Source organism: Peromyscus eremicus, chromosome 13 (assembly GCF_949786415.1).
Source record: "Peromyscus eremicus chromosome 13, PerEre_H2_v1, whole genome shotgun sequence".
NCBI classification, from domain to species: Eukaryota; Metazoa; Chordata; class Mammalia; order Rodentia; family Cricetidae; genus Peromyscus; species Peromyscus eremicus.
This window is the reverse complement of record NC_081429.1, coordinates 52,168,095-52,191,997: the sequence shown is the minus strand read 5'-3', so window position 1 is coordinate 52,191,997 and position 23,903 is coordinate 52,168,095. Positions and strand designations below refer to the sequence as shown.

The following is a 23,903-nucleotide window of genomic DNA, read 5'->3' as shown; positions in this document are numbered from 1 at the left end:
CTACTACTGTTATTTTACTAAATTAATATGCTGTCAAACTGCCTTCTAAATATTTATATCTGTACTCACAGTTCGTGCTGCCTTTCTGTGTTGGACAGCAGTTAATGCAGAGACTATTAACTGGCCAAGGTGCTGAGAGTAGGTGACTTTTGGATATTCGGCTCTAAATGGGACATTTCTATCAACGCCCACCCCCAACCACCCCCACCCCCACCCCCGCTACAAGGCTGAGGGAACATCTCAGGAAAGGGAGTAAAATGCTATGAAATGCTGTGTTCTTAACGTGACTCAGGCATGAACTCACAGCCATTACGGTTACCTACACAGTTATGCTACCTTATGGCCTAAGATCAAGCCAACAAGACCACTCAGTATTCCAGTACCTCTAATTGGATTCAGTGGGTCACAAAATTTTTAGAAATTAAGGATCTAGCCAGGCATTGGTGGAGCACACCTTTAATCCCAGCACTCGGGAGGCAGAGCCAGGCAGATCTCTGTGAGTTCGAGGCCAGCCTGGTCTCCAAAGCGAGTTCTAGGAAAGGCACAAAGCTACACAGAAAAACCCTGTCTCGGAAAAAAAAAAAAAATTAAGGATCTGAAGGTGGGAAGGGTGGTACTAAGGGCAGAGGCAGAGGGAGTAGAGAGAGGAGTTGGGATAGAGAAGATTAAGATACATTGTATACATGTATGAAATTGTCAAAGAACAAATCAGAGATTAAAAGTTTTTTCTAAGTACGGAAAACAAATGGGTGCTCTGTCCCAGTGTCCTGAATAAAACCTAAGAGTGAAGAAAAACTTGGAAAATGTGTGCATCTCACCTTCTCACCACAGAGCCTTTTGCTCATTCTAAAGTGGACAGTTTCCAAACCGAGCAGCGGAGCACGGTGGGGGCTTGTGGCAGGGGTAAAAGCCAGGGGCTTGCAGGCCTCACCTGGTGGGTCCCCTGGCTACAGCAGTACTTTTTCTCTCAATCTGTTTACCTCCCAAGAGTTCGTGCAAACAAAAGTTTTCTTTACTTGAGAAACACCTCTCTGGAGAATTTAGGTAGGTTTTCAGTTTCCCAGAAATTAATACATTTGTTTACCTGACCCAGAGTGCTTGTATATCACCTGAATCTAACACCTTAATCCAACTTCAGTGCACAGAACTGTTTTCTCCTCCGAACGCCTGTCCCTGGAGGGCTCATCGCCATAAATATTTTTAGAGCACCTCTATACACGTGCTTCTATCATAGGCAGCTTGGAAGCTCCGGTGCATGGCAACCCTGTGTTCTCTGCAGACTCAAGTCGCCCTCACCCAAAAGGGAGAGTAAGGGGCTGAACTGCACGTGAACCCTTAAAGCAACCCTTGCATTGTGTCCCCCTTAGACAAAAACGGCCATAGGAAGGGTCTGGGTCTCCCGGGGCTCCTCTCCCCCAGCCTGCCTCCTTCATTCTCTGTTCTCAGGGATCAACTCCCACTTACCTTTCAGGCTTACTGTCTCTGCCTCGGGAAGTCTCCTCTGTTCTGGTATCAGACAGGAGATGGGGAGCGACCAAGGAAGAGGGGATCTGTAATCACTGCAGATGTGGGGGAACTTCTCCAGTCACCTGAAACTTGCTTCAGAGGCCCTGGACACCCGGTGGAGAACTGAACACTACATCCCTGCCTTCCTGGAGCTTGTATTCTAGTGAAAAAAACCAAAGAGAAACGGTACACAGTCACCATGCAAAGAAACAATGAGACAGCATGGAGGACCACACCTTTAATCCCAGCACTCTGGAGGAAGAGGCAGGCATGTCTCTGTGAGTTCAAGGCCAGTCTGGGCTACATAGAGAATTCCAGGACAGCCAGGGCTACACAGTGAGACTTTGTGAAGAAGAGGAGGAGGAGGAGGAGGAGGAAGAGGAAGAAGAGGAGAGGAGGAAAAGGAAGAGGAAGAGGAGGAAGAAGAGGAGGAGGAGGAAGAGGAGAAGGAGGAAAAATGAGGAGCGGCAGCAGCAGGAACACCGAACGCTGTCCATGAAACAAACCAGGCTGGCAGAGCCATGGCGACAAGGGTGGTACTAGGTGACCAGGAAATGTTCAGTCCCAAGTAACGAGACGACACCAACCATGCCAAACCCTGAGAGAGCAGCTGAGCCAGAGTGAACAAGACACACCGAAGGCCCTGGGCCAGGAAGTGGGTGGCATACTCCGTGAGCAGGAAAAGGGCCAACATGGCAAGACTGTGAATGAGGGAGAGAGTGGGTAACGAGACATTCTGAGAGGTGAGTGGGGCCATAGGCTTTCCATAGCGGACATACGGAGTTTTGTTCAACGTAATAGGGAGCCACTGGAAGAGCCTAGAGCTTTAAGCACAAGGGGGTGGAACTTGGGCTGGCTTCGGAGAATTTCCCCAAGAGCAAGAGCATCTGAGTTCAGAAATAGAAAAGGGCTGGGAGCGGGAGGGGGCTGCACTTAGCACACTTACTGAGTTTGGATTTTGTTTTATTTTTTGTTTTTTTGAGACAGGGTTTCTCTGTGTAGCTTTGGAGCCTGCCCTGGAACTCGCTCTGTAGACCAGAGTTTGGGTCCTATATCCCAGGCCTCAGAGAGCTATCAGGGGGTTTTTGAACAGCAGGACATGACCAAACAGCCAGCCTGGAGGCCCTATCTAATTCACAGAGATCTCCAACTTCCCCTCCCAAAGTCTTACCCCAATTTGTTCAGCCATTTCTTAACATGTGTGACTCAACCACGTAGACACACCCATGTGTCTGTGTAAACCGGGAAGCTTGCAGAGCTAGCCTTTCAAATTGTCGAGAAATGTGAAAGCTGACAGCCACATCTGATTGGGCGTGTTTTCTGGAGTGACTCTGTGGCAGGAGGAAGCCACATGTGAGCAGACTGAGAAGGAGGCCAGGCCCAGAGAATCTGGGTACTTCTGGCCCACAGCCATGTCACACAGTGAACGTTCATCTTAGCATCAAGGTTTTGGTGCTGGGGCTCTTGACCTCATGAAGGATGCTCTAGAAAAAAGAATGTAGCTAGAGTTTTCCTGCCTGGCCCACAGTCAGGACAAATCTCTGACACCCGCCAGTCCCACAGCCACTCAGACCCAACCAAATAAACACAGAGACTTATATTGGTTACAAACTGTATGGCCGTGGCAGGCTTCTTGCTAACTGTTCTTACAGCTTAAATTAATCCATTTCTATAAATCTATACCTTGCCACGTGGCTTGTGGCTTACCAGGATCTTCACATGTGGCTTGTCATGGTGGCGGCTGGCAGTGTCTCTCTCACCCAGCTTCCTGTTCTCTCAATTCTCCTCTGTGTTAGTCCCGCCTATACTTCCTGCCTGGCCACTGGCCAATCAGTGATTTATTTATTGACCAATCAGCAACACATTTGACATACAGACCATGCCACAGCAAAAGAAGACTCATCAGCTCTCCCAAAACCAGACCATGGAAGCAGCTACTCGCTTTACCCACATGCAACAAGCCTTGGGCATCACTTTAGTTAATCAGTGAAAACAGCATAATATTATCATAGGTGGATGCACAGTTGGAGGGTGTTTGTGTAAGCATGGCATCTTCTCATCGTGGGCTGTCTGTACACTTAGCGTTGTTTCAAACCAGGAGACCTTGACTTAGTTCCCAGTTACTTCTGAGACACGAACTGCCAGCCATCTGCACTAGCCCCAGTACATCTTCAACAGATCATGCTTTTCCCACAACTCTGTCTTGAGCAGACAGAAGCAGGAAGGACGTAGAGGGTCCAAGTGGGTGTGACACCGCACTCTTCACCTAAACTGGAGCCAGACTGAATTCATCTGCAGGTTTTCCTACGAGGCCTCCTTTACTCTGAAAGAATGAGAAACAAGCAGAGAAAGTGGGGCGGGTGGGGTCTTGGAAGTCTACCTTCTACTGCTAGCTTTCTGAGAAGGGTGAAATCCACCAAGATTGAGGCAGGGTGCTGGGGTGAGACAATGCAGAGTGGGTTTAAGCTTAGGTGATTGTTTGTGGATTTCGCACAACGCTCTCAGATTTCAGAGAAAGCAAGAGGAGGTATAGGATGCATCCTGACTGAGCCAGCTTCAAAGCCAGGGCTGGTGGGAGGTGAGGAATCGGATTAGAGGAGGCCACACAGGGCTCTGGGCTTTAAAAGGCCGTAAAGCAGAAACTCTCCACCCCAGCTGTCCTTGCTGGGGCTCAAGGCTGCCTGTTTCCACTCAGGGAGAAATTTTAGTTGTTTCCACCCGGCTCCTTTCTGTTCACTTCCGTAGCTGGTATCGGAAAGGGTTCCTGCCTAGAGCCGGGAGGCGAAATTTACCACAACCATGCCTTGCCCATCCCAGAGCTCCGATGAGCTGGTGTTCTTTGTGAACGGGAGGAAGGTAAGTGGTGGGCGGGGCTAGCACTGTGGCTTGCAGAGGGAAACCCCTGCCTCCAGGGGCACTCTGAGGAATCTGGACTGGGCCTCTCAGTCCAGGACAGAAGCCCAGGTTTAGGAACCCATCCTGATGTGCCTCTCTCCTCTCAATCAACACTCGGATCCTGGCAATGAGGAAAGACAGGAAAGCCTTGGGGTTCCTTGCCCCCGCGCCCCCCGGGTGCAGTCAGTCAATTCTTTCTGGCCCTGCACTTTATTGTATCACCGGACACAAATGACTTCATGTCCCTGAGCTCAGAGTCCTCCCGTGGCATCTGCTTCCCACAGCTGCCATAAAAAAATGGGAAGAAAGCTGCACCTGTCCTTGATCAGGCAGCAGCAGTACAACCTGTAACATGGTTCATGGTTCAAATTTCAGAAGTTTTTTCATGGAAACGGATCCGTCGTTGTTTTTCTATTTATCAGATCTCTAGATCAGTGGTTCTCAACCTTCCTAAGGCTGCGTGCGACCCTTTAAATCAGTTCCTCATGTTGTGGTGACCCCCAACCATAAAATTATTTTCATTGCTACTTTATAACTGTAATTTTGCTACTACTGTTATGCATCGTAGTGTAAGTATCTGTTTTCCAATGGTCTTAGGCGACCCCGGTGAAAGGGTCATTAGACAACCCTCTGAGGGGTCGCGGCCCACAGGTTGAGAGCTGCTGTTCTATGGAGTCTGCACCATACAGAAGTGTTAAAACAGAAGTGCAGTCAGCATGGAGGCCCCTCTTTCCCTGGGTTGCAGCCTGTTCTGAGGCAATATATGGACAAGGACAGAACCTCTCCGTTGCTAGTCCCTGAGAGCCCCTTCCTGGCCTCACCACCCCCTCACACTGGACGCCGGCTACTTTTATACTGCCCAGGCCCTTCTTGTCATGAGTTCCCTTCTGTCTTCCAAGGGTAATAGCTTTTCTGGAGTCTCATCGTCTCCTTCCAAGGGCCTTTCAGACCTCTGACTCTGCAAACCTAACCAGGACTCAGTCACGCCTACCCCACCTCAGGAGCTGGCCCAAGGAAGCAGCCAGAGCCCTGCAGGGCTCCTCCTTGGCCTGCACACATTCCTTCCTGAATGCAGCCTCCCGGGCAACCACCGCCACATCCTTCTAAGCCATCACGAGCTGAGTTATAAATGGATTTTTCCATTGGGTTAGGCTTTGGAGACCCAAAAGCCAGAGGGGGCACCTTCCTCTATCAGTCCCAGATCTAACTGTGAGTCCAGAATGACATGACTATAGTCAGGACAGAGAATAAATCAAGAGATAGATGGAACGGGAGGGGAGGGGAGGGGAGGGGAGTGGAGGGGAGTGGAGGGAAGGGGAGAGGAGGGGAGGGGACAAAAGTCTGTGTGGTGGGAGTCTGTGGATAGTTTGTATAGGGGTGTGGGCATTGATCACATTCTCAGAAGCTGTTTTTAAAGGGTGAGAGTAAAGACCACAGAGGCAAGGCCTGTTCCATTGATGAGACACCTCCCCACAGCCCCAGGGAATGAGTGAATGAAGTGTCTTCTACCTTAGAAGCCTCTTCCTATAGATTTCTATTCTTTGAGGTATGCAGAAGTGAGTGTCTCCCTTCAGAGGAGAGAGGAAGAGGCTAAGGTTGGCCCACTGAACCCTCCTTTCCTGTCAAATGACACCCCACGTTCCTGTCACACAGCAGAGTGGCCAGAGGTGTTCACATGACACCCCAAGGCAAAAGCGAAGTGACAGAAATGGGGGACAGGAAACAAGGAAGTCCTCAGGTGACTTTTTGTGTGAACACCCCACTTTCCAAAGGAAGAGACGGGGGATCCTAATGTCCCACTAGAGCCACCCTGGGTCTTGAGCAGGGTGTCGAGGCTCACCAGAAGGCCACTCAAATGTTAAGGGACCAGCAGGCCCCAGAGTGTCTCCAAGATAACAACCACTTTCCCCAGTGACTTTCTGTGACCCTTGAGGTCATCAAATGTTTCCTACAGCTGTCCCAGAAATGGCAGTAATGTCCCACCTTCCTTCCACCCAGCCTTCCTCCCTGTGGGACCCACTCTAACAAACATAATCCAAGTTTAAAATACTTCCAAAGACTCAGTTGGGAGTTTCCATGAGCCAGATGGCAGAGCAAATATGAAAAATGCCGAGTGCAAGTCCCGAGGGATCGTCACACCACAGTGGCTCCTGACTCCTGCCTGCCCCACAGAAACACACTTTGCTCCACTGGACTCGTGAGGCTCCTTCCCTGTAAATGCACATGTAACACCGATTCCCCTCAGATCAGGTCTGGTCTGCTTCATCCCACCTCCTAGAGCAAACAGGTCAAGCAGGACCACCGCAGACATCCTCCTGCGTCATCCGTTCAATCCCGTAATCTCTCCTGGTTTCAACGCAGGTGACAGAGAAGAACGTGGACCCAGAAGTCACTCTGCTGGCCTTCCTGAGAAAGAACTGGATCCTTTTGATCAAAATCTCAGCCATGTCTATGCATGCCGTATAGAACTTAAGAACTTAAGCCACTGTGGCGGAGAGCTGATCAGGCTCCAGCCAGCCCTTTGGCCCTAGCTTGATACTTGCTTTTGGCAGTGGCTTGAAGAATATCAGGTTAATTGGGCTGGTTTAGAGAGGAGAAAGTTTCCCAGCATTGCTTATGCGTGATTGAATAGCATGAAATAAAAGCTAAGCGATTTGCTTCAGCTCTGCCCCGGGGGTGGGGAGGTGGGGGTTATGTAATAGAGACTCCGGTTGCCTGTGACCTGCCCTTTGCAAAACCAAATTCTCAGATCCAGGGATTGAATAAAACAAGGGGAAAGATTTCTTTGCTTTGCATCTATTTTCTTAGACCAGATTTTCCCCGCCATCTTATATTCTGGATCCTAGATCTTCGAAGTGAGAAGTGTATTTTAATTACTCGACCTGATGGATTTCTCAGGGAAGCCAAAATATAAATAATGAAACTAAATGGCAGGAATAACATATTGATGAAATTGGCCTCTGGACAAGTTTTGTTTGGTTTCTAATTAGCCATCAAATATTTGAAAATCAGGACATTTTTATATTTTAACCAATCAAGACTTCGTTGTGGCAAATGGGGAGGTAACCAGTCCTCCACACAGTGATTGTGCTTAGGGCTGGGTGGAGACTGTCTGTGGTCCCATCTCTGAAATAAGACTCAGGATCTCAGTTTCCCACCCAGGCTTCTCTTCATTTACATAACCCCTCTTATCCACATTTGAAGTTATAAACCAGTGGTCCCATTAGGAAAAAAAAAGGAATCCACAAGGGTGACCCCAGCTAAGACTCCTAGAAATAGTGGAGAGGGTGCCTGAACTGGCCATCTCTTGTAATCAGATTGGTGGCTACCCTAATTGTCATCAGAGATACTCTGTCTAGTCACTGATGGAAGCAGATGCAGAGATCCACAGCCAAGCACTAGGCTAACCTCCAGGAGTTTTTTGAAGAAAGGGAGGAGGGATTGTAGGAGCCAGAGGGGTCATGATAGGGTAACCCACAGAGACAGCTGACCTGACTTCATGGGAGCTCATGGACTCTGGACCAATAGTTAAGGAGCCTCCATGGGACCGATCTAGGCCCTCTGCTTGTGTGTGACAGTTGTGTAGCCTGGTCTCTTTGTAATCTAGCTATGAGATCAGGACTTAGCTTGTTTTGGGAACCTGTTGCCTATGCCCAGCCTTGACGCAAGGGGAGGAGTCCGGTCCTGCCTCAATTTGATGTGCCATACTTTGTTCAAGCCCATGGGAGGCCTGTCCTTTTCTGAATGGAGACAGAGGAGGATTGGAAGGGGAGGGGGTAGATGGGAAAGGGGGTGTTGGGGAAAATGATTGGGAGGAGAGGAGGGAGGGGAAACTTTCATCGGTATGTAAAATAAATGGAAAAATGTTACTTAAATAAAATTTTAAAAATAATAATTCTTGGGGCTGGAGAGTTGGCTCAGTGGTTAAGAGCACTGGCTGCTCTTCCAGAGGTCCTGAGTTCAATTCCCAGCAACCACGGGGTGACTCATAACCATCTATAGTGAGATCTGGTGCCCTCTTCTGGCATAAAGACACATGCAGACAGAACACTGTATACATAATAAATAAATCTTTTTAAAAAAATCATTCTTCTCCCCCAGTTACATGATTAGAATCAAAAGACATAAGAACACCTTATAATGAAGTAGGGTTTGTCAAAGGACTTTCCCCTTAAACCCTATAAGATGCTTATAGTGAGCCTACCTTGGGGATGCAGTTTTGTCCTCCCTCTCTGCAAAAGGAAACAAGCCAGAATTGGGCTAATATGTCCAGGGCCACAGTGCCAACCAAATGGCTTCTCAGACCGCGTCTCACCCCACAAAACCTTTCACACAAGTGACAGCCTAGGGAGGCAGGTATTGCAGAGGCCACATGTCCACTGTGCATCGTTTCCTTGACTTCTCCCTCCCCAGTACGCCTCACAGGAACCAAGTATGCCTGTGGGACAGGAGGCTGTGGGGCCTGCACTGTGATGGTGTCTCAGCACGACCCGGTATCCAAGAAGACAAGGTATCTCCCCAAGGTCCAGTAACCAGAGAAGTGTGTCTCTGTCTGGCTTCTACTCTATGTGGGGAGCCATCCCACCCCCACCTGTCCCCAGGGCACTCTTGAGCAGGAGCAGCAGGAAATATTAGATAGAAATTTAGAGGGGAGAGAAACAGATAGAAAACACAGGAGAGCTTGGATCCTAATCCACCGGGCCGACTGTCCCTGCCAAAGGGCTTTTAAAGGAATGCCAAGGGGTGGAGCATAAGACCTCCCTGCAACACAGCCAAGTGCAGACCATCCCAGACACCTGGTACTCAAGCCTGTGATCCAATCATCCTCTTTATGCAGACCTGCTGGGTAAAGCCACTAGGAAACCTAAATGGCCTCCAACAATTCTATAACTAAAAACGGTCAGATCCTTAGTGTTTCTCCTTCTAAGATCCCACTGAAAATCCTCACAAATGCTGTGAGCCCTCTACTCTGATAACGTCTAAGCTAATTGCCCTCTGCATAACCCTTGTGGGGGACCATGGCCTTCCCAAGGCCTCATCTGTGTACTCCAGGTTAAGAGCCAAGACAAGCCAACAGTTCATTTACTACTTGAGGGAACAGGCTCAAAACTGACCTGTCCAAGGTCATAGAGCCTGTTGATCAACAACTTGAACCAGTATTTTCTGGCCTGGAAGCTAAGGCTGTCTTTGCTATTGAACTGAAACCAACCTTGCAGAGCAAGGACCTGAGCCATGATCTCACCCTTTAAGTGAGAGTCAGATTCTAGAACATGGGCTTCATCCACATCATTGGTCCGAGACTGCTTTAGAACACAGACGACCCCACACTGTTGAGTACTTTACCCAGGGAGCTTAAATGAAACCAGAATGTGTTGATATGGGCAAAAGGCAAATAACCTTGGCTTGGAATGAGGTCATTGCTCTAGCGAAGACTAATAGAAGTCCAGCCACCCTTCTGGTGACCCAGGGCCATTCCTGCGGATCCTAGGTGGATCTATTTTCAGACTGTAAAGGTTCTCTGAAGTTCAGGATGTACAGGTTCACATTAAGGACCCCCAGTTCTCATAGGTGGCATAGAGTGAGCAGAAAAGGCTCTGATGTCCACGAATCTCTCACCCCTGCAGTCCCCCCAAATCTATCATTATCCCTGCAGTCCCCCAATCATCCGTCCTAGACTCGGGAGGGTCTCTGCTGCCCCTCGTAGTTCCTGGTTCTCCACGGGGCAGGACTACATCACTTCACCTGGTTTTCTTTGTGTCTCCCATACAAAGACACGTCTCTGTCATGGCGTGCCTGGTGCCCCTGTGCTCCCTGCATGGGGCTGCTGTCACCACCGTGGAAGGAGTAGGAAGTGTCAGTACCAGGCTTCACCCCGTGCAGGTAAGCGCTCATCTGAATCTTCTCACTTCGGGGCTTCATTTTACCAAATGCCAAGCAGACTATGCCACCTCCGCCTTCTAGGTCACGACCAGGCACAGGGGAGCTTGGTACTCTTGATGATCGGGGTGATAACATCTACTCAGTGACTTCAGAAAAGGCTGAAACCCCACCTGCATTGGATCAAATGATCATCTCTCGTCACTTTCTCTACTTGAATAATATCAAGTTTTTTTAAAACAATGTTCTGATACCTATTGTACTATAAGCTGGTGTTGAAATTGAACACAAGCTATAGACTAAATGCCTCTGAGGGGCTGGGGATGTAGCTGTTGGTAGAGTGCTTGCCCAGCGTGCGTGAAGTCCTTGGGACTGCATAAACCTGGCACAGTGGCACACACTTATAACCCAGTACTGGATAAGTAGAGACAGAAGATCAAGAGTTCCAGGTCATTCTCTACTACATAGAGAGCTCAAGACCAGCCTGGAGCACATGAGACGCTGTATCAAAAAGTCACACCAGGGCTGGAAAGATGGCTCAGTGGTTAAGAGCACTGGCTGCTCTTCCAGAGGACCTGGGTTCAATCCTCAGCACCCACATGGCCATTTATATCAGCCTCTAACACCAGTTCCAGAGAGTCAGATGCCCTCTTCTGGCCTCCATAGACACTACACACACATGTTGCACATACACATACTCAGGTACACACATACACACACATATACACATGCATCAAATTATAAATAGATAGAGAGAATCATACTAAAAAAAATGTCTCCAAGGCTAACAGGATAAAATTTGGGGATTGCAAGCCAGGCGGTGGTGGCACATGCCTTTAATCCCAGCACTGGGGAGGCAGAGGCAGGTGGATTTCTGTGAGTTCGAGACCAGCCTGGTCTACAGAGTGAGATCCAGGACAGACACCAAAACTACACAGAGAAACCCTGTCTCAAAAAAAAAAATTGGGGATTGCTCCCTATAGCATAGAGATTTCAGGAGTAAAATCAGAATTTGGATGAGAAGAGTCTAAAAGAAACTTCTCTAGAGGATGGGGCCAACCATCCCCCCAAAAACACTTAGCCTACTGCTGAAGCAACAAAGTTGGATCTGAGGGCAACATGATATGTGTTGGCATCGATTCCCTGTCATTGTTACAGACATTTGAAGCGTAACAGCAGTATCAACCCACATTCATTCTTTTTAGGTGGAGCGGCCCAAGTGTCTCTTGGTTTAACCACATGAAAGTCGATGCCAGAGAGGCCAGCAAAGATGGCAGACCCAGGAAAGTCTCCTCGAGTCTGCTAGGAAGTCACATAAGATGCTCACAGACAAGTCAATCCCAGGCATTATATTCCAAATCTAGAGCCAGGCTTCCCAAGCTTTGGTATTCCCAGGAGTCACCAGGAGTTTGCTAAAGATTCAGATTCTGAGTCAAGAAGTTTGGAGCAGGGTCCTGAGTTCCGCACTCCCTGACATTTCCCAGAAGAAATCAGTACTTCCAGACCATAGACTACACTTTAAATAACAGAAACCAAAATTCTCAGTCTCTGGAAGCTGAGCTCCCTTTGAGCCAATGCAGAAAACGTTAAAGAAGGTGACATGGGATCAGCAATGATCTCCAAGTCAGCCAAAACCACACAGCCGCCTGAACTAAGCGGTGAAAGATGCAGGTGTCCAAGGAAACCAGTTTTGAAACTTACCTACACCCTCCTAACAATTACTGATTCCTGGAGAACTATTCTCACAGGGAGAGCAGGCTGTACACTGCTAATGCCCAAAGAGAAGGATCAGAGTATCTGGACCCTGAGAAGTAACAGAAGTGACAAGATGTGGCTTCTGAACCACCACCTTTGGGATGCCCAAGAAAGGGATACACAGCCCTGAACAAAGGGGCCAGGCACATTGGCTCAGAGAAGGGGGCAGGCAGGCTCTGGACCCTGGAGAGAGTTTGTGGCAGCAGGAAGACAGGGCTGTGACCACAAATGTACCCTTCCAGGAGAGAATCGCCAAGAGCCACGGTACCCAGTGCGGATTCTGCACCCCTGGGATGGTGATGTCCATGTACACACTGCTCAGGAACCACCCACAGCCCTCAGAGGAACAGCTCATGGAAGCCCTGGGAGGTAAGTCTAACACAGGAGGCAGACAGAGGGAAAAGATACTTCAAGCTTCCCCATGCCATCCCCAACATCATCGCAGCTCTGCTCAAGTCCAAAGCCACAGTTATTTCTAAAATAGCCTGTGCAGACACAGCAAAAGATGTCATCTCTGCACACAGCACAGGGGCCACCACGCTTCTCTATCTCTCTCTCTCTCTCTCTCTCTCTCTCTCTCTCTCTCTCTCTCTCTCTCTCTCTCTCTCTGACTCACCACCTGCTTCCCAAGGGCCTGCATCAATTTCATGAAACTACCTGAACAAAGCATAACAAACCGGCCAGTTTAAAACACAGGAAATTCTCCTGCAGTTCTGGAAGCCATCAGGCTGGCTGTACTGTCTGATGCTCGGAGGAGAACCTTCCTTCTTCATTCCCAGACTCTGATGGGTGACAGCTGGACCTTGGCATTTCTGGGCTTGTGGCTGCAAAACTCTAATGTGTTTCTATCTCACATGTTTCCCTCTGTGTGTCCATGTCATAAATCTTCCTCTTTTTCAAGGACATCAATTACTGGCTTAGGCCCATCCCAATCCAGGACAACCTCATCACAACATGGTTCCACTGGGAGAGATCTTATTTTCCAATAAGGTTATGTTCACAGGTTCCAGGGCTTAGGACTTTGGATCTTCGGGGCGGGGGCATATTTCAATTCATAATAAGCCTCTCATCTGAAAGAATCTTTTAGACTTGTGACAGGTTTTTTAATAATTTATTTTTATTTTATGTGCATTGGTGTTTCACCTGCATGTACGTCTGTGTGAGGGTGTCAGATCTTGGGGTTATAGACAGTGGAGAGCTGCCATGTGGTTGCTGGGAATTGAACCCAGGTCCTCTGGAAGAGCTGTCAGTGCTCTTAACCACTGAGCCATCTCTCCAGCCCCAGATTTGTAAGTTTTAAGTTCATAAGCATATGGGATGAATAAGCATCACCTTCACGTGTCAACAATCCCTAAGCAATTATCAGTTCGTAGCTTGAAGACAGACAGGTGAGGAAGATGTGCTCCAAATCTGCCAGCTATTGGTGGGCATTCCTCCTCTCTCTCGCTCTCTCTTGCTCTCTCTCCTGCTCTATCTTTATATCTTCTTTCAAGTGGAGAAAAATCAGAGGGAAGCCTATAGCGTAGTGATAGAGTGACTGACTATCATGGGCAAAGGCCCTAGGTTCATCCCCAGCAAGATAATAATTAATAATAATAATCAGAGAGTCATATGAATGCATCTATCCCTCCCTTCCCTGGGTCCCTCTTCAGCAGCTCCTCAATCCTAAAGCATGGCCAGGCCCAACTTGTCACACTTCCTGCTCTCAACACGACTCCTTCCAGGCTACTCTCCACCACATCTCTTTCCTGCTGCTCTGAGAATTTCACCCATTCTTTACCAAGCCGTAGTTTTCCCATCCTTTGAGCCCAAGCGTCTTAGTCAGACCACCCTAGATGAACTCTAGTCTACACTGGCCCTCCTCCCCCACCACCCTCAGGCCTCCATCCATGGAAACATGAGGATTCCACACTTTACTATGCAGCAGAGTGGCCCACTGGCCTCTTCAGTGCAGGCTCCTGGGCCTGTGTCCAGCTGTCCAGGCTCCAGAGGGTCATATTCATGCTCTTAGCAAATCTATCCAGGTGAGTCTGATGCAGGGACCTAAGAGCCACTTAGGAGCACGCCTGACAGACCATCCTGTAGCTAGAGTTTTCCTGCCTGGCCCACGGTCAGAGGAAATCTCTCTCACCTGCCAGTCCCACAGCCGCTCAGACCCAACCAAGTAAACACAGAGACTTATATTGGTTACAAACTGTATGGCCGTGGCAGGCTTCTTGCTAACTGTTCTTACAGCTTAAATTAATCCATTTCTATAAATCTATACCTTGCCATGTGGCTCGTGGCTTACCGGCATCTTCACATGCTGTTTGTCATCGTGGTGGCTGGCAGTGACTCTGACTCAGCCTTCCACTTCCCAGCTTTATTCTCCTCCTTGTCCCGCCTATACTTCCTGCCTAGACAATGACCAATCAGTGTTTTATTTATTGACCAATCAGAGCAACACACTTGACATACAGACCATCCCACAGCACCATCCAGGGCACTTTGTTTGTCTGGCGGCGCTTTGGATTTGCCTGAATTCTGTTTTAGGATCCCATTGTCTTACATAATTTGAAATATAGTTATTGTCAATAGCTAGACATCAGGAGTCATAGCTCAGAAGCAGAATGTTATCCTAGCATGTCCAAGGCCCTGGGTTCTATTCCCCACCACTGAAAAGACAATCTATTGGATCTATTTCAACTTTTAAAAGAAGCCAGTAGAGTGGCTGGAGATATGACTCCGTCATTAAGAGTACTTGCTGCTCTTCCAGAGGGCCTGAGTTCAGTTCTCAGCAACTACATTGAGTGTTTTGCAACCACCTGTAACTCCAGCCTCAGGAAACCCAACACCCTCTTCTGGCTTCTTAGGGCATCCACACACAGACACACACACACATACATACCCGTAAGTAAATAGTAATCTAAAAAATAAGCCAGTGGAAACAAGAAAGTCCCAGCCACGCTTCTCCTCCCCCCAGGTAACCTGTGCCGCTGCACTGGGTATTGGCCAATTCTGGAGAGTGGCAGGACCTTCTGCCTGGTGAGTACACGAGAATGGGTGACTGGGCACATGTCCTACAGAGTAAGAGTGAGAAGGCCAAGTGGTCAAAGCTGAGAACACAAGAATGGGTTTGTAAGACCATCACAACCGACTATAAGACGAAGTAAGTCATGCGGGGGTGCTCACTGGAGTTACCAATACTTCCTGAAAATCGAGTGAGCACTGCACCACCTTTGATGTGGTCTAGATCTATATAGGGACTCAGCTGGGCAAGGCGTCTCTCCAAGGCAAGTGAGATAATGCCTACAAACACTTGGAGTCAATTAGCGGTGTGCTTTGGTGAAGAAGATTCCTTCCAATAACCCAACCAACTGGGAATTCACAAACAGATAAAGAGGCTGAAACTGCAGAGTAGAAGCCAAAGAACATCCCCTCCAAGGACACAGGGAGTAGCCTCCAAAAGTGGGGGTGCTTCCCTGGTGAAGATCAAGTGAGTCTTGCTTGGCAGTCAGTAAGAGTTCAACAGATAATTACTAATGTTGAGAATGTTGTTGACACTATGAATAGCATTTGACAGACACTCAGGATGGGCATGTCTGATGACCCTCTGCTGAGAACAGGATGGATGTGGGCAGAAGACTTTAGACAGAAGGAAAGACTTTGGAGGAGCCCACTGTGGTTTTATTCAGCTATTCTCAGGAGTCCATAAGAACAAGGCAATATGCCCATAATTTTCTGGATCATTCTCCATATAGGGCTTCAACTCCACCTTTAGGTCAGGTGCAGCCTTTCCTGAGATAATCAAGGGAAGGTCTTAGAAGCCAGTGTCTGCACACAAGATCAGAGGGTAGTCAATGAGCAGCTCCTTGTGGAGAGAGTGGACACTGGACTCGGGTATTCACATGGGCGCTTGAGGCCCCTGCAGAGCCCCGTAGGAAGAGAAATCAGAAGCTATGGGTAAAGATTTCTGTCTATTTTCTTGCCTCAGTTCCACACATAGTAGAGGTAGACCTGGAAATGTACAATAGGTATGTCCCCTGTCCCCAAAGTCAGGCAAGTATTCTGGGCATGTGTGTCCCAGATTTCCATTGCCACATGAGGGAGCCAGAGTAGACACACTAAAAAGTGAAATGAACAGACTGTAAACCCAGCAAATCGCTGCTGTAAGTAGGAAAGCATGCATGAAGTACCAGGAAACGGGCTAAATCAAGTCCTTTCCCTAAAGGTGGAGGTGTTATCTGCCTCTCCTGGAACACTGACTCTGGAGATAAAGCCAAAAATGAGTGGCAATAGCTGAGCCTGTAGCCGGCCAGTCTCATGATACTTTACTGGGTGAAAGAAATCCAGCCCCGGGTGGGGTGCCTAAGGTTTTATTGCCCACTGAGCCCCAAGAAGCCCAGCTGTCTTCAGCCACCATTGAGCCATTCAGCCTAGGGACTCTAAGAGGAGACAGAGGAGAGAGAGAGAGAGAGAGAGAGAGAGAGAGAGAGAGAGAGAGAGAGACAGACAGAGAGACAGACAGAGAGACAGACAGAGAGACAGACAGAGGGGGGGGTGCCTGCTCAGCCAGCTACTTTTGCCTCTTGGGCAGAGTTAGCAAGTACAGCTCAAAACACCAGGAAAGACAGTGAATTCAAAGTTGGGAGGAAGTGCTTTGCAAGGCGGGAGAAGCCATCTGAGGAAGAAAATAACAAGGAGGCGGTGTGCAAGAAACGGGAGAGCTACGAGTGGGAACCGCTTGGAAAATAACCGCCGTCAACTCATCCAAGTGATTCTCCCTTTTGCATTTTATTTTTCTCTTTCTTAGAGGTTCCATGTGAATTATAATGAACCACGTCCCAAATCTCATCTGTCCTATAGTGGCTGTATTGTGGTTGCCCTGAAATATATCATAAAATATTATTTTAACCACTAGAAATTACCCTAAAATAACTCAGATGTGAACATGATGTTCTAGTTGCAACGAACAGTATTCCTCTACTGAGTACGCTATAGAAATCTAAGATATAAATACAGCTCACTCCCAAATACAAAACGCCGGAGGAACTGGGTACTGATTGCTTCTTTTAGATTTCTGCGCATTGTGTTGTTTTATATAACATGTTTGTATGGTGTATATTTCGTATTATTTTATAAAAATAAACAAAGCAAAGGAAGAACAGCCTTGTGTTATCCCTCTAAGTAGAATGTGGCCTCAGAGCCTGAAATTGCATATCTATTATTCAAACCTTCAAGGCACAGCCTTATTTGCCTGTCAAAAGTATTGTTCATAGAAAGCACTTTATGTTCTCAGGAGCCAAATGGTTGTCAGCAGAAAGGACCAGGAAAATGCTGCTTGGATCAGAAAGAAGACGATTCACTTGGAGGCAAAAATGACGTGAGTCCCTCTATTTTATTCTCTGTGTGTGTTTCTTAATGCTGCCCCAAGCTTTGGAACTGGGCATGTGCGATCGAGGGATCGCTCCCCATTTTGTTTACAGCCTCCCCAAGCACTTACAAGAACCAGGTAATTTGCACAGCGCTCAAAGACCACAGTCTGATTTTCCCCTTCATAGTCTGAAAGGCTGGAACAAAAGGAAAACAAAAACCTCTTAGATGGCAGGAAAAAAAAAATTTCTACCGCATGAGGGATGAGTCACCTCCTCAGTTAGAAACAGAGTTCTAATGCTGTCCCTGCTCACACAGCCGTCCTCTGTCCCTGAGCTGAGACACCACTGCCACCTCCAGAAGCGAAGGATGAGATAATGGCACCCACTCCAGCTCAGCATTCCAGCTCTGGCTTTACCCCCCCCCCCCCCCAGAGATACTCATTTTCAAAAGGATCCACCACCGAGTTCTCACAGGACTCAAGTAGAGAGGTTAATGAGATCCTAACTACCCACCACAAATGCTGTGAAAGAGCCCAGGGCAGGCCTGGGGAAACTACCCCTCATCCTCTTGATCTATGACTGTGTCCTTCAAACCTACTTGTCCACACTCACCTCTCACTGACACTTTTTTTTTTTTTGAGTCTAAAGAAGGTGTTCAGTGGAATAGAGGGGTGTGACCCCAAGGAGGCGAGATGTACACACCAATAATGACTCACAGAAGATCAACACTTAATACAGTCGATACATCCCAACGTCCATTCCCAACCTAAAGCTCAATTTGAGCATCATTTGAGCTTAGGTACCACTTGACTTACATTAAGCCAAATGGCTATGGATGTATTTAAGCAAGAATACACCTCGGTATTTGTTCATAAAGAGAAACACAATTATAAAGTAAAATGTCATCCTTTCGTTACAGTTAACACACACTAGGATGGGAAATTCTGTGGAGAAGGCTGAGTACTGAGTGAGACACAGGGTATCTCCGCTTCAAGGCTAGGTGTCTGCCCGTGATGTCCCTTCCCCTTCCTCTCTGACCATCTTCCATTTGGACAACTGTTAAGTCTTGGCCTAGAACCTGTTTAGAACCTTTCATTTCTCAGTGCTGGTTCATTGTCTGGCACTTTAATTCTCAGGCAATATCTTTTTTCTAGGTTTTAGAACTAAATCATTAACCCCAAGTATGGCCCAGGCTAATTCTCACACGAAAACCAACTGGTCAGATATCGGCCTGCAAAATCTCATTCTGCAGCCCTACAAAGAACCTTTAAAAGGAGTAACTGTGTGTTCTTTCTGGAACCTCACATGGCTTTAGAGAGACAGAAAAAAAAAAAAGACGAGGTGGGAAATGTCAGAGCATTTCACCTAATTATCACAATTACCTTTCGTAATAAGCATCTCCATTTACTCTTTAGAAAGGTTAAGAGCCTTTCCAGTGGGAAGGTCAGGAGGGGGTGTTAAGAGTGAACCAGACCTGTCAACCCCCAATGTCTGTCACCCTCTTCTCCACCCACCCACGCCCATCTGCATCCCACACTCCACAGTTCAGTTCTCTTAGCTCCTCAAGTACGTCTCCTGGCGACACGTGTCCATCCAAGCAGATGTGAGTGAGGCAGGGTGACAGATGGGCCGATTTCTGCTCCACTTCCATTTCCTGGTGGGCAAAATGGAGATTATAACTTCCTTTATACAATTATCACAAAGATTAAACAACATTAATATGTATAAATGCACTCGAGAAACAGTAGTGTCGTGTGTATTTAAGAAGAAAGATACGTTTAGAGTCATTTTTCCTAAAACTATGGGACTTCCCCAGAGCTTTAGATTGTGAACCGTGATTGGCTAAGGAGGGGACAGTAATCACAGTGGAGGTCCCCAAGCTTCTTTAACATCTGATTGTTTTCACAGGGTGTCTTGGCATTTCCCAGGATGCTCTTTGCGAGAGTTAATGACACTCTTTCCTTTAGTATCATATTCGTGGCTAATTATCCTCTCCCTGGCAATCACATCCCTCTTTTAAGTTGTTGGGCTACAGTGAGTTCCCTGTACAGAAAAAATGAGCGACTCGTGCATCTTGCCTAACTTCTTCAAGAATTCCAGTGCTGTCTCCAATCAAGCTGAACTGACACAGCCATCTGCTTCTTTAAAGATTTGCACGGAGCTGTTTGTGAAAGAGGAGTTCCGGCCCCTGGACCCGACCCAGGAGCTCATATTTCCCCCAGAACTCCTGGTAAGACGCTGTGGCTATTTCATGTGCTTCTTTAAACATATCCGGTGATAAATCCAATTTATCCTTCCAATTTATCCTTCGGGTGACATGTCAAATTGGAGAAGGGTTGGCTAGGATCCAGAAATCAACTTCCCCCCACAGCCCTGGATGACCTTCCCTAGGCCTTAGCTGGGGCTTTTTAAATACTATCCCACCATGTCTTTCGTCACTGTGGAATGTGTTGGTTGTCCAGGCCATTCAGCTTTGCTAAGCATCTGTCATGGTTTTCCAGGAACTACACTACACTGACGGCAAGAAGCAGCTTCCTCTGTCCTGTCTGGGGGGCAGTTTCTTGACTGCCAGAAACAGGGGTGCCCCGCTCCATTCCTCCTCCACACGTATATCGACCCTCCTTCTCAGGCATCCATGTCCCTTTCTATAAAATACTTTCCTCTCTTTTATTTCTAATTTTAATGATGTCTTTGCCAGTGTGTCTGTGGGTGAGTGTGTACACCTAAGTGCCCGTGCCCATCGTAGACGGAGAGGTGTAGGATTCCTGGAGAAGGTATTACAGGCAGTTATGAGCCACCCAACATGGGTGCTGGGAACCAAACTCAGGTCCCCTGCAAGATCAGTGCATGCTCCTAACCCTCTCCAGTCCCTTTGCCGGGGGAGCTCTGGTATGCTTACTCATTCAAAAATACATATCCATTCAGCTACATACCAGCACTGTTTTAAGTACTAACTATGCAGCAAGAAACAAAGTTAACAAAAAATACTGTGCTAGGGGAGTTTATAATCTGGTATGAAAGATGGATGGTTAGTAAAATAATAAATGAAAGATAAATGTAAGCTGGGCATAGTGGCTCAAGCCTTTAATCCCAGCACTCCGGAGGCAGAGGCAGGTGGATCTCTGTGAGTTCAAGGTCAGCCTGGTCTACATAGTGAGTTCCAGGACAGCCAGAGCTACTCTGTGTGAGTGTGTGTGTGTGTGTGTGTGTGTGTGTGTGTGTGTGTAATCTTAACAAATAAGAGGTACTAAGGAGAAAAATCACCAAGCAGAGAATGAAGCTAGGCTACAGATGGTTGTGATTTTCAGCGCCATGGCCATAGAAGACTCTCCTGAGGATGTAATGTTTGAGGAAATTCTAGAAGGAAGGATGGAGCCAGTCGTGAGGAGATGTGATGGAAGAACTAACTATCCAGGCTGTGGGAAGAGTGAGTGTGAAGGTACTAGAGGCAAGAGAACAGCTGCCCTAACCAAGGATGGCGCTGAGCCAGCCTGACAGAGCCCAGTGACGGGGGAGGGCAGAGGCCATGCTGGACTTGACACGGCCTGGCTTCCTCTCTGTGTGAGAGCCGCTGTGAGGGAGGCTGTGTAGAGGAGGGACAAGCTCCTTCAGACGTCATATCAGGATCCTTCCTGCGGCTGAGCCAAGAAGAAGGACGGTATTCCATCAGGGGACGAATGCCATCCAGACAGCCAGTGGCTAGACCAGACTAGACCTCTGGCACGGGATTCTGGATATGTTTTGGGAGAAAACCACACAGCTTGCTGATGAGTATGACGTGATGTGGGGAAAACAGTCCAGCCTGACCGCAGAGCTGTGCATAACTGGAGGGTACCAGTTACAAAGACAAAAAGACCTCCAGAGGGGTGGGCCATCTTTTCTTTAGGGGTTCCGTTTCAAGGGCTGAGGGAGGGACTGGACCTGAGGAGTTCAGTTTGGAGCAAATTAAATGTGAGGGGCCCCTGACACATCTAAGAGGGGACAGACATCAAGAACTCACCGAGAAAGGATTTGAATATTAGAGGGGAAATGGAGACTGAGGATATTAATTTAAGATCATTAGCGGAATTGTGATCTTAAAGTTGTGAAACTGAATTAATGCTAAATTAGCCACACCAGGCAGTCAGTGGCAGGTGCCAGCTTATATTATCACTTGTTCCCAAAAGGCCTACTTTAGCCAGTGGGCACAGTGAGTGTCTCTCTGGGTAAGTAGACCCGGAACTCTGAAATCTTCCCAGAGGGACACAACCCAGCCAGGACCCGATATGGCACAGAGTGACTACTATGCACACAGGTACATCTCCTATCATTTGTCCTCAGAGGATGGCTGAGAACCCAGAAAAGCAAACCCTGACCTTTTATGGAGAGAGAATTACCTGGATCACCCCAGGAACCCTCCAAGATCTTTTGGCGCTGAAGGCAAAGTACCCTGAAGCCCCTCTCGTTTCCGGCAACACATCTCTGGGTAAGCGACAACAGCCCACTCATTCCATTGTTGATGCCCGGCTGGACTTCCTGGTCCCTGCCCCATCCCTGGCCTACTTTCTAGAGATGAAAGATTCATCCTGTCTCATAAATCCAGTGATCTCCAAAGTTGATTGACACATACCCTAGTGGTATTCAGGATGCCTGGGGGTGGGTAAATGTATGAGAAGGTTTCTCTGTGTGGCCCAGGCTGTCCTGGAACTCACTCTGTAGACCAGGCTGGCCTCGAACTCACAGAGATCCACCTGCCTCTGCCTCCTGAGTGCTGGGATTAAAGGTGTGCACCACCCCCCACCTGGCTGTCCCTTGTTATTTTATTAAAGTTAAAAATTGAGTAGACATAAGAGAATGTTATAAAATATCTGTGAATGTGTTAACAAATACACCTAGGGAGTGCCTACATCCATTTTAACAACTTTGCTTCGCATACACACCCATAGCTCAACGGGAGAATGCTATAGCCTAGCCTGTCGGAGCTCTGGGTTTGGTTCCCAGCATTCCCCACAAATTTGTAATCACTGTTTCAACAGCTGGCCTCTGAAATAAAAGAAGGGGTACCCCACTGCTCCTCCTTTCTCTTCCCTCTTGATGGAGCCCTACAGCTGAACTGGGTTGGTCCATTGGTCCGTTTCTTACTCATTTTTGAAATTACCACGTTTGAGTCCCTAAACAGAATGTCTGTTGGTTTTGGACACACTCCATAGACTGTCACTGTTCGTCTGGAATTCGTGGTTTTCAGTCAACACTCCTGTCCTGAGACTTATCCCCCCTTTCTGCGTGTGCCTGAGTCCTGCTCCATGATACAGCACAGAATGGTTTGCCCCTCCAGTCTATCATGGGAAGGCAGCTATTGAAAGAGCTTCAGCTATTTCCAGGTTCCCACAGTTTGATAAATACTCCTTTCTTTTTTTCCATGCTGGGATCAAACCCAGAGCCTCACACATTTACCACTGAGCCACACAAACATTCTCTGTTTTGTTTTGGTTTGGCTTTTTATTTACTGGTTTTGAGACAGGGTCTCACTATGTCACCTTAGCTGGCCTGGAATTCGCTATGTAGGCCAGGCTGGCCTCGAACTCTCTGCCTCCTGAGTGCTGGGATTAAAGGCGTACACCACCATGCCTGGTCACATTCTTAGAAGCATCTCCAAGTGCTTCTGCGAAAGGGAGTTTTAAAAGCCTTCCACACTCTCTCTTCCCATTGGTATAATGTAGCAAAAATATAACTAAGCGAATACACACATTGGGCAGAGGGGTATATGGTCATTGCTTTTGCATCTATACACATTTATTACCAAGATTTAAGCTCTATATCTGAATGTTTTTAATGAGAAATTTTCAATGTAAAAGAAAAGGCGTTTTCTCTGTCTCTAAAATTCTTTTTTTTTTCCCCCTTCAGGACCAGCCATGAAATCTCAAGGACACTTTCACCCAATTCTCCTCTCTCCTGCTGGAATTCCTGATCTAAGAATGGTGACTAAGAACAGTGATGGTGAGTTCTTGGTCCTTCAAGTAAGATATTAATGAAGCGACCCCTGCATGAACTAGCCTTACACTTGTTGAGTACACCAGAACGGCCTCACGCATCTCTCTTAGGAGACCCGTCTGTGACTTGTCATTCTTTTCTGCAAACCTCACCATCAAAGCCTTTGGGAAGGAGAAGATGAGCTTTCTAAATGTTACCATGAGAGACCGTGTGCTCACTTTCAGGACTCTTACAAGTGCCAGGTATCCCAGAGACAATAAATGTACAGAGTCACTTGGATGGAAGAGAGGAGAGGTGGAGAATATTATCTGATACTCATGTGCTACTTGTGTTGTGGGAACGATGGTTGAGGGGCCAAATGGGACAAACACCTACCAGCAAGCACTCCTGCTCACTTACGTCACCCTCCAAAGCCCACTAGTGCAGAGTAACGTCACACCCACAGAGTAGAAAGAAATGTGCAAGATTTGAAATCAAGACTCATGGCAAACCTTCTAGCAAACAGGCCTTACTATTTCCCTTCTTCATTGCCCAGAGCTCTTAGTC

At 47.6% G+C, this 23,903-nt stretch overlaps 1 protein-coding gene across 1 annotated transcript in view; it reads left to right on the top strand.

Moving 5' to 3' along the window:
- Positions 1-4,305: 4,305 nt before the first annotated feature.
- LOC131923196 (aldehyde oxidase 2) overlaps positions 4,306-23,903 on the top strand; it is a 114,957-nt gene continuing 95,359 nt past the window's right edge. Inside the window, exons 1-10 of the mRNA XM_059278134.1 lie at positions 4,306-4,362; positions 6,763-6,820; positions 8,815-8,911; positions 10,173-10,281; positions 12,276-12,402; positions 14,996-15,057; positions 17,312-17,395; positions 19,537-19,617; positions 21,708-21,852; positions 23,271-23,363. Of these exons, the coding sequence (XP_059134117.1) occupies positions 4,306-4,362; positions 6,763-6,820; positions 8,815-8,911; positions 10,173-10,281; positions 12,276-12,402; positions 14,996-15,057; positions 17,312-17,395; positions 19,537-19,617; positions 21,708-21,852; positions 23,271-23,363 (913 nt within the window). The remainder of the gene's footprint in view (positions 4,363-6,762; positions 6,821-8,814; positions 8,912-10,172; positions 10,282-12,275; positions 12,403-14,995; positions 15,058-17,311; positions 17,396-19,536; positions 19,618-21,707; positions 21,853-23,270; positions 23,364-23,903) is intronic.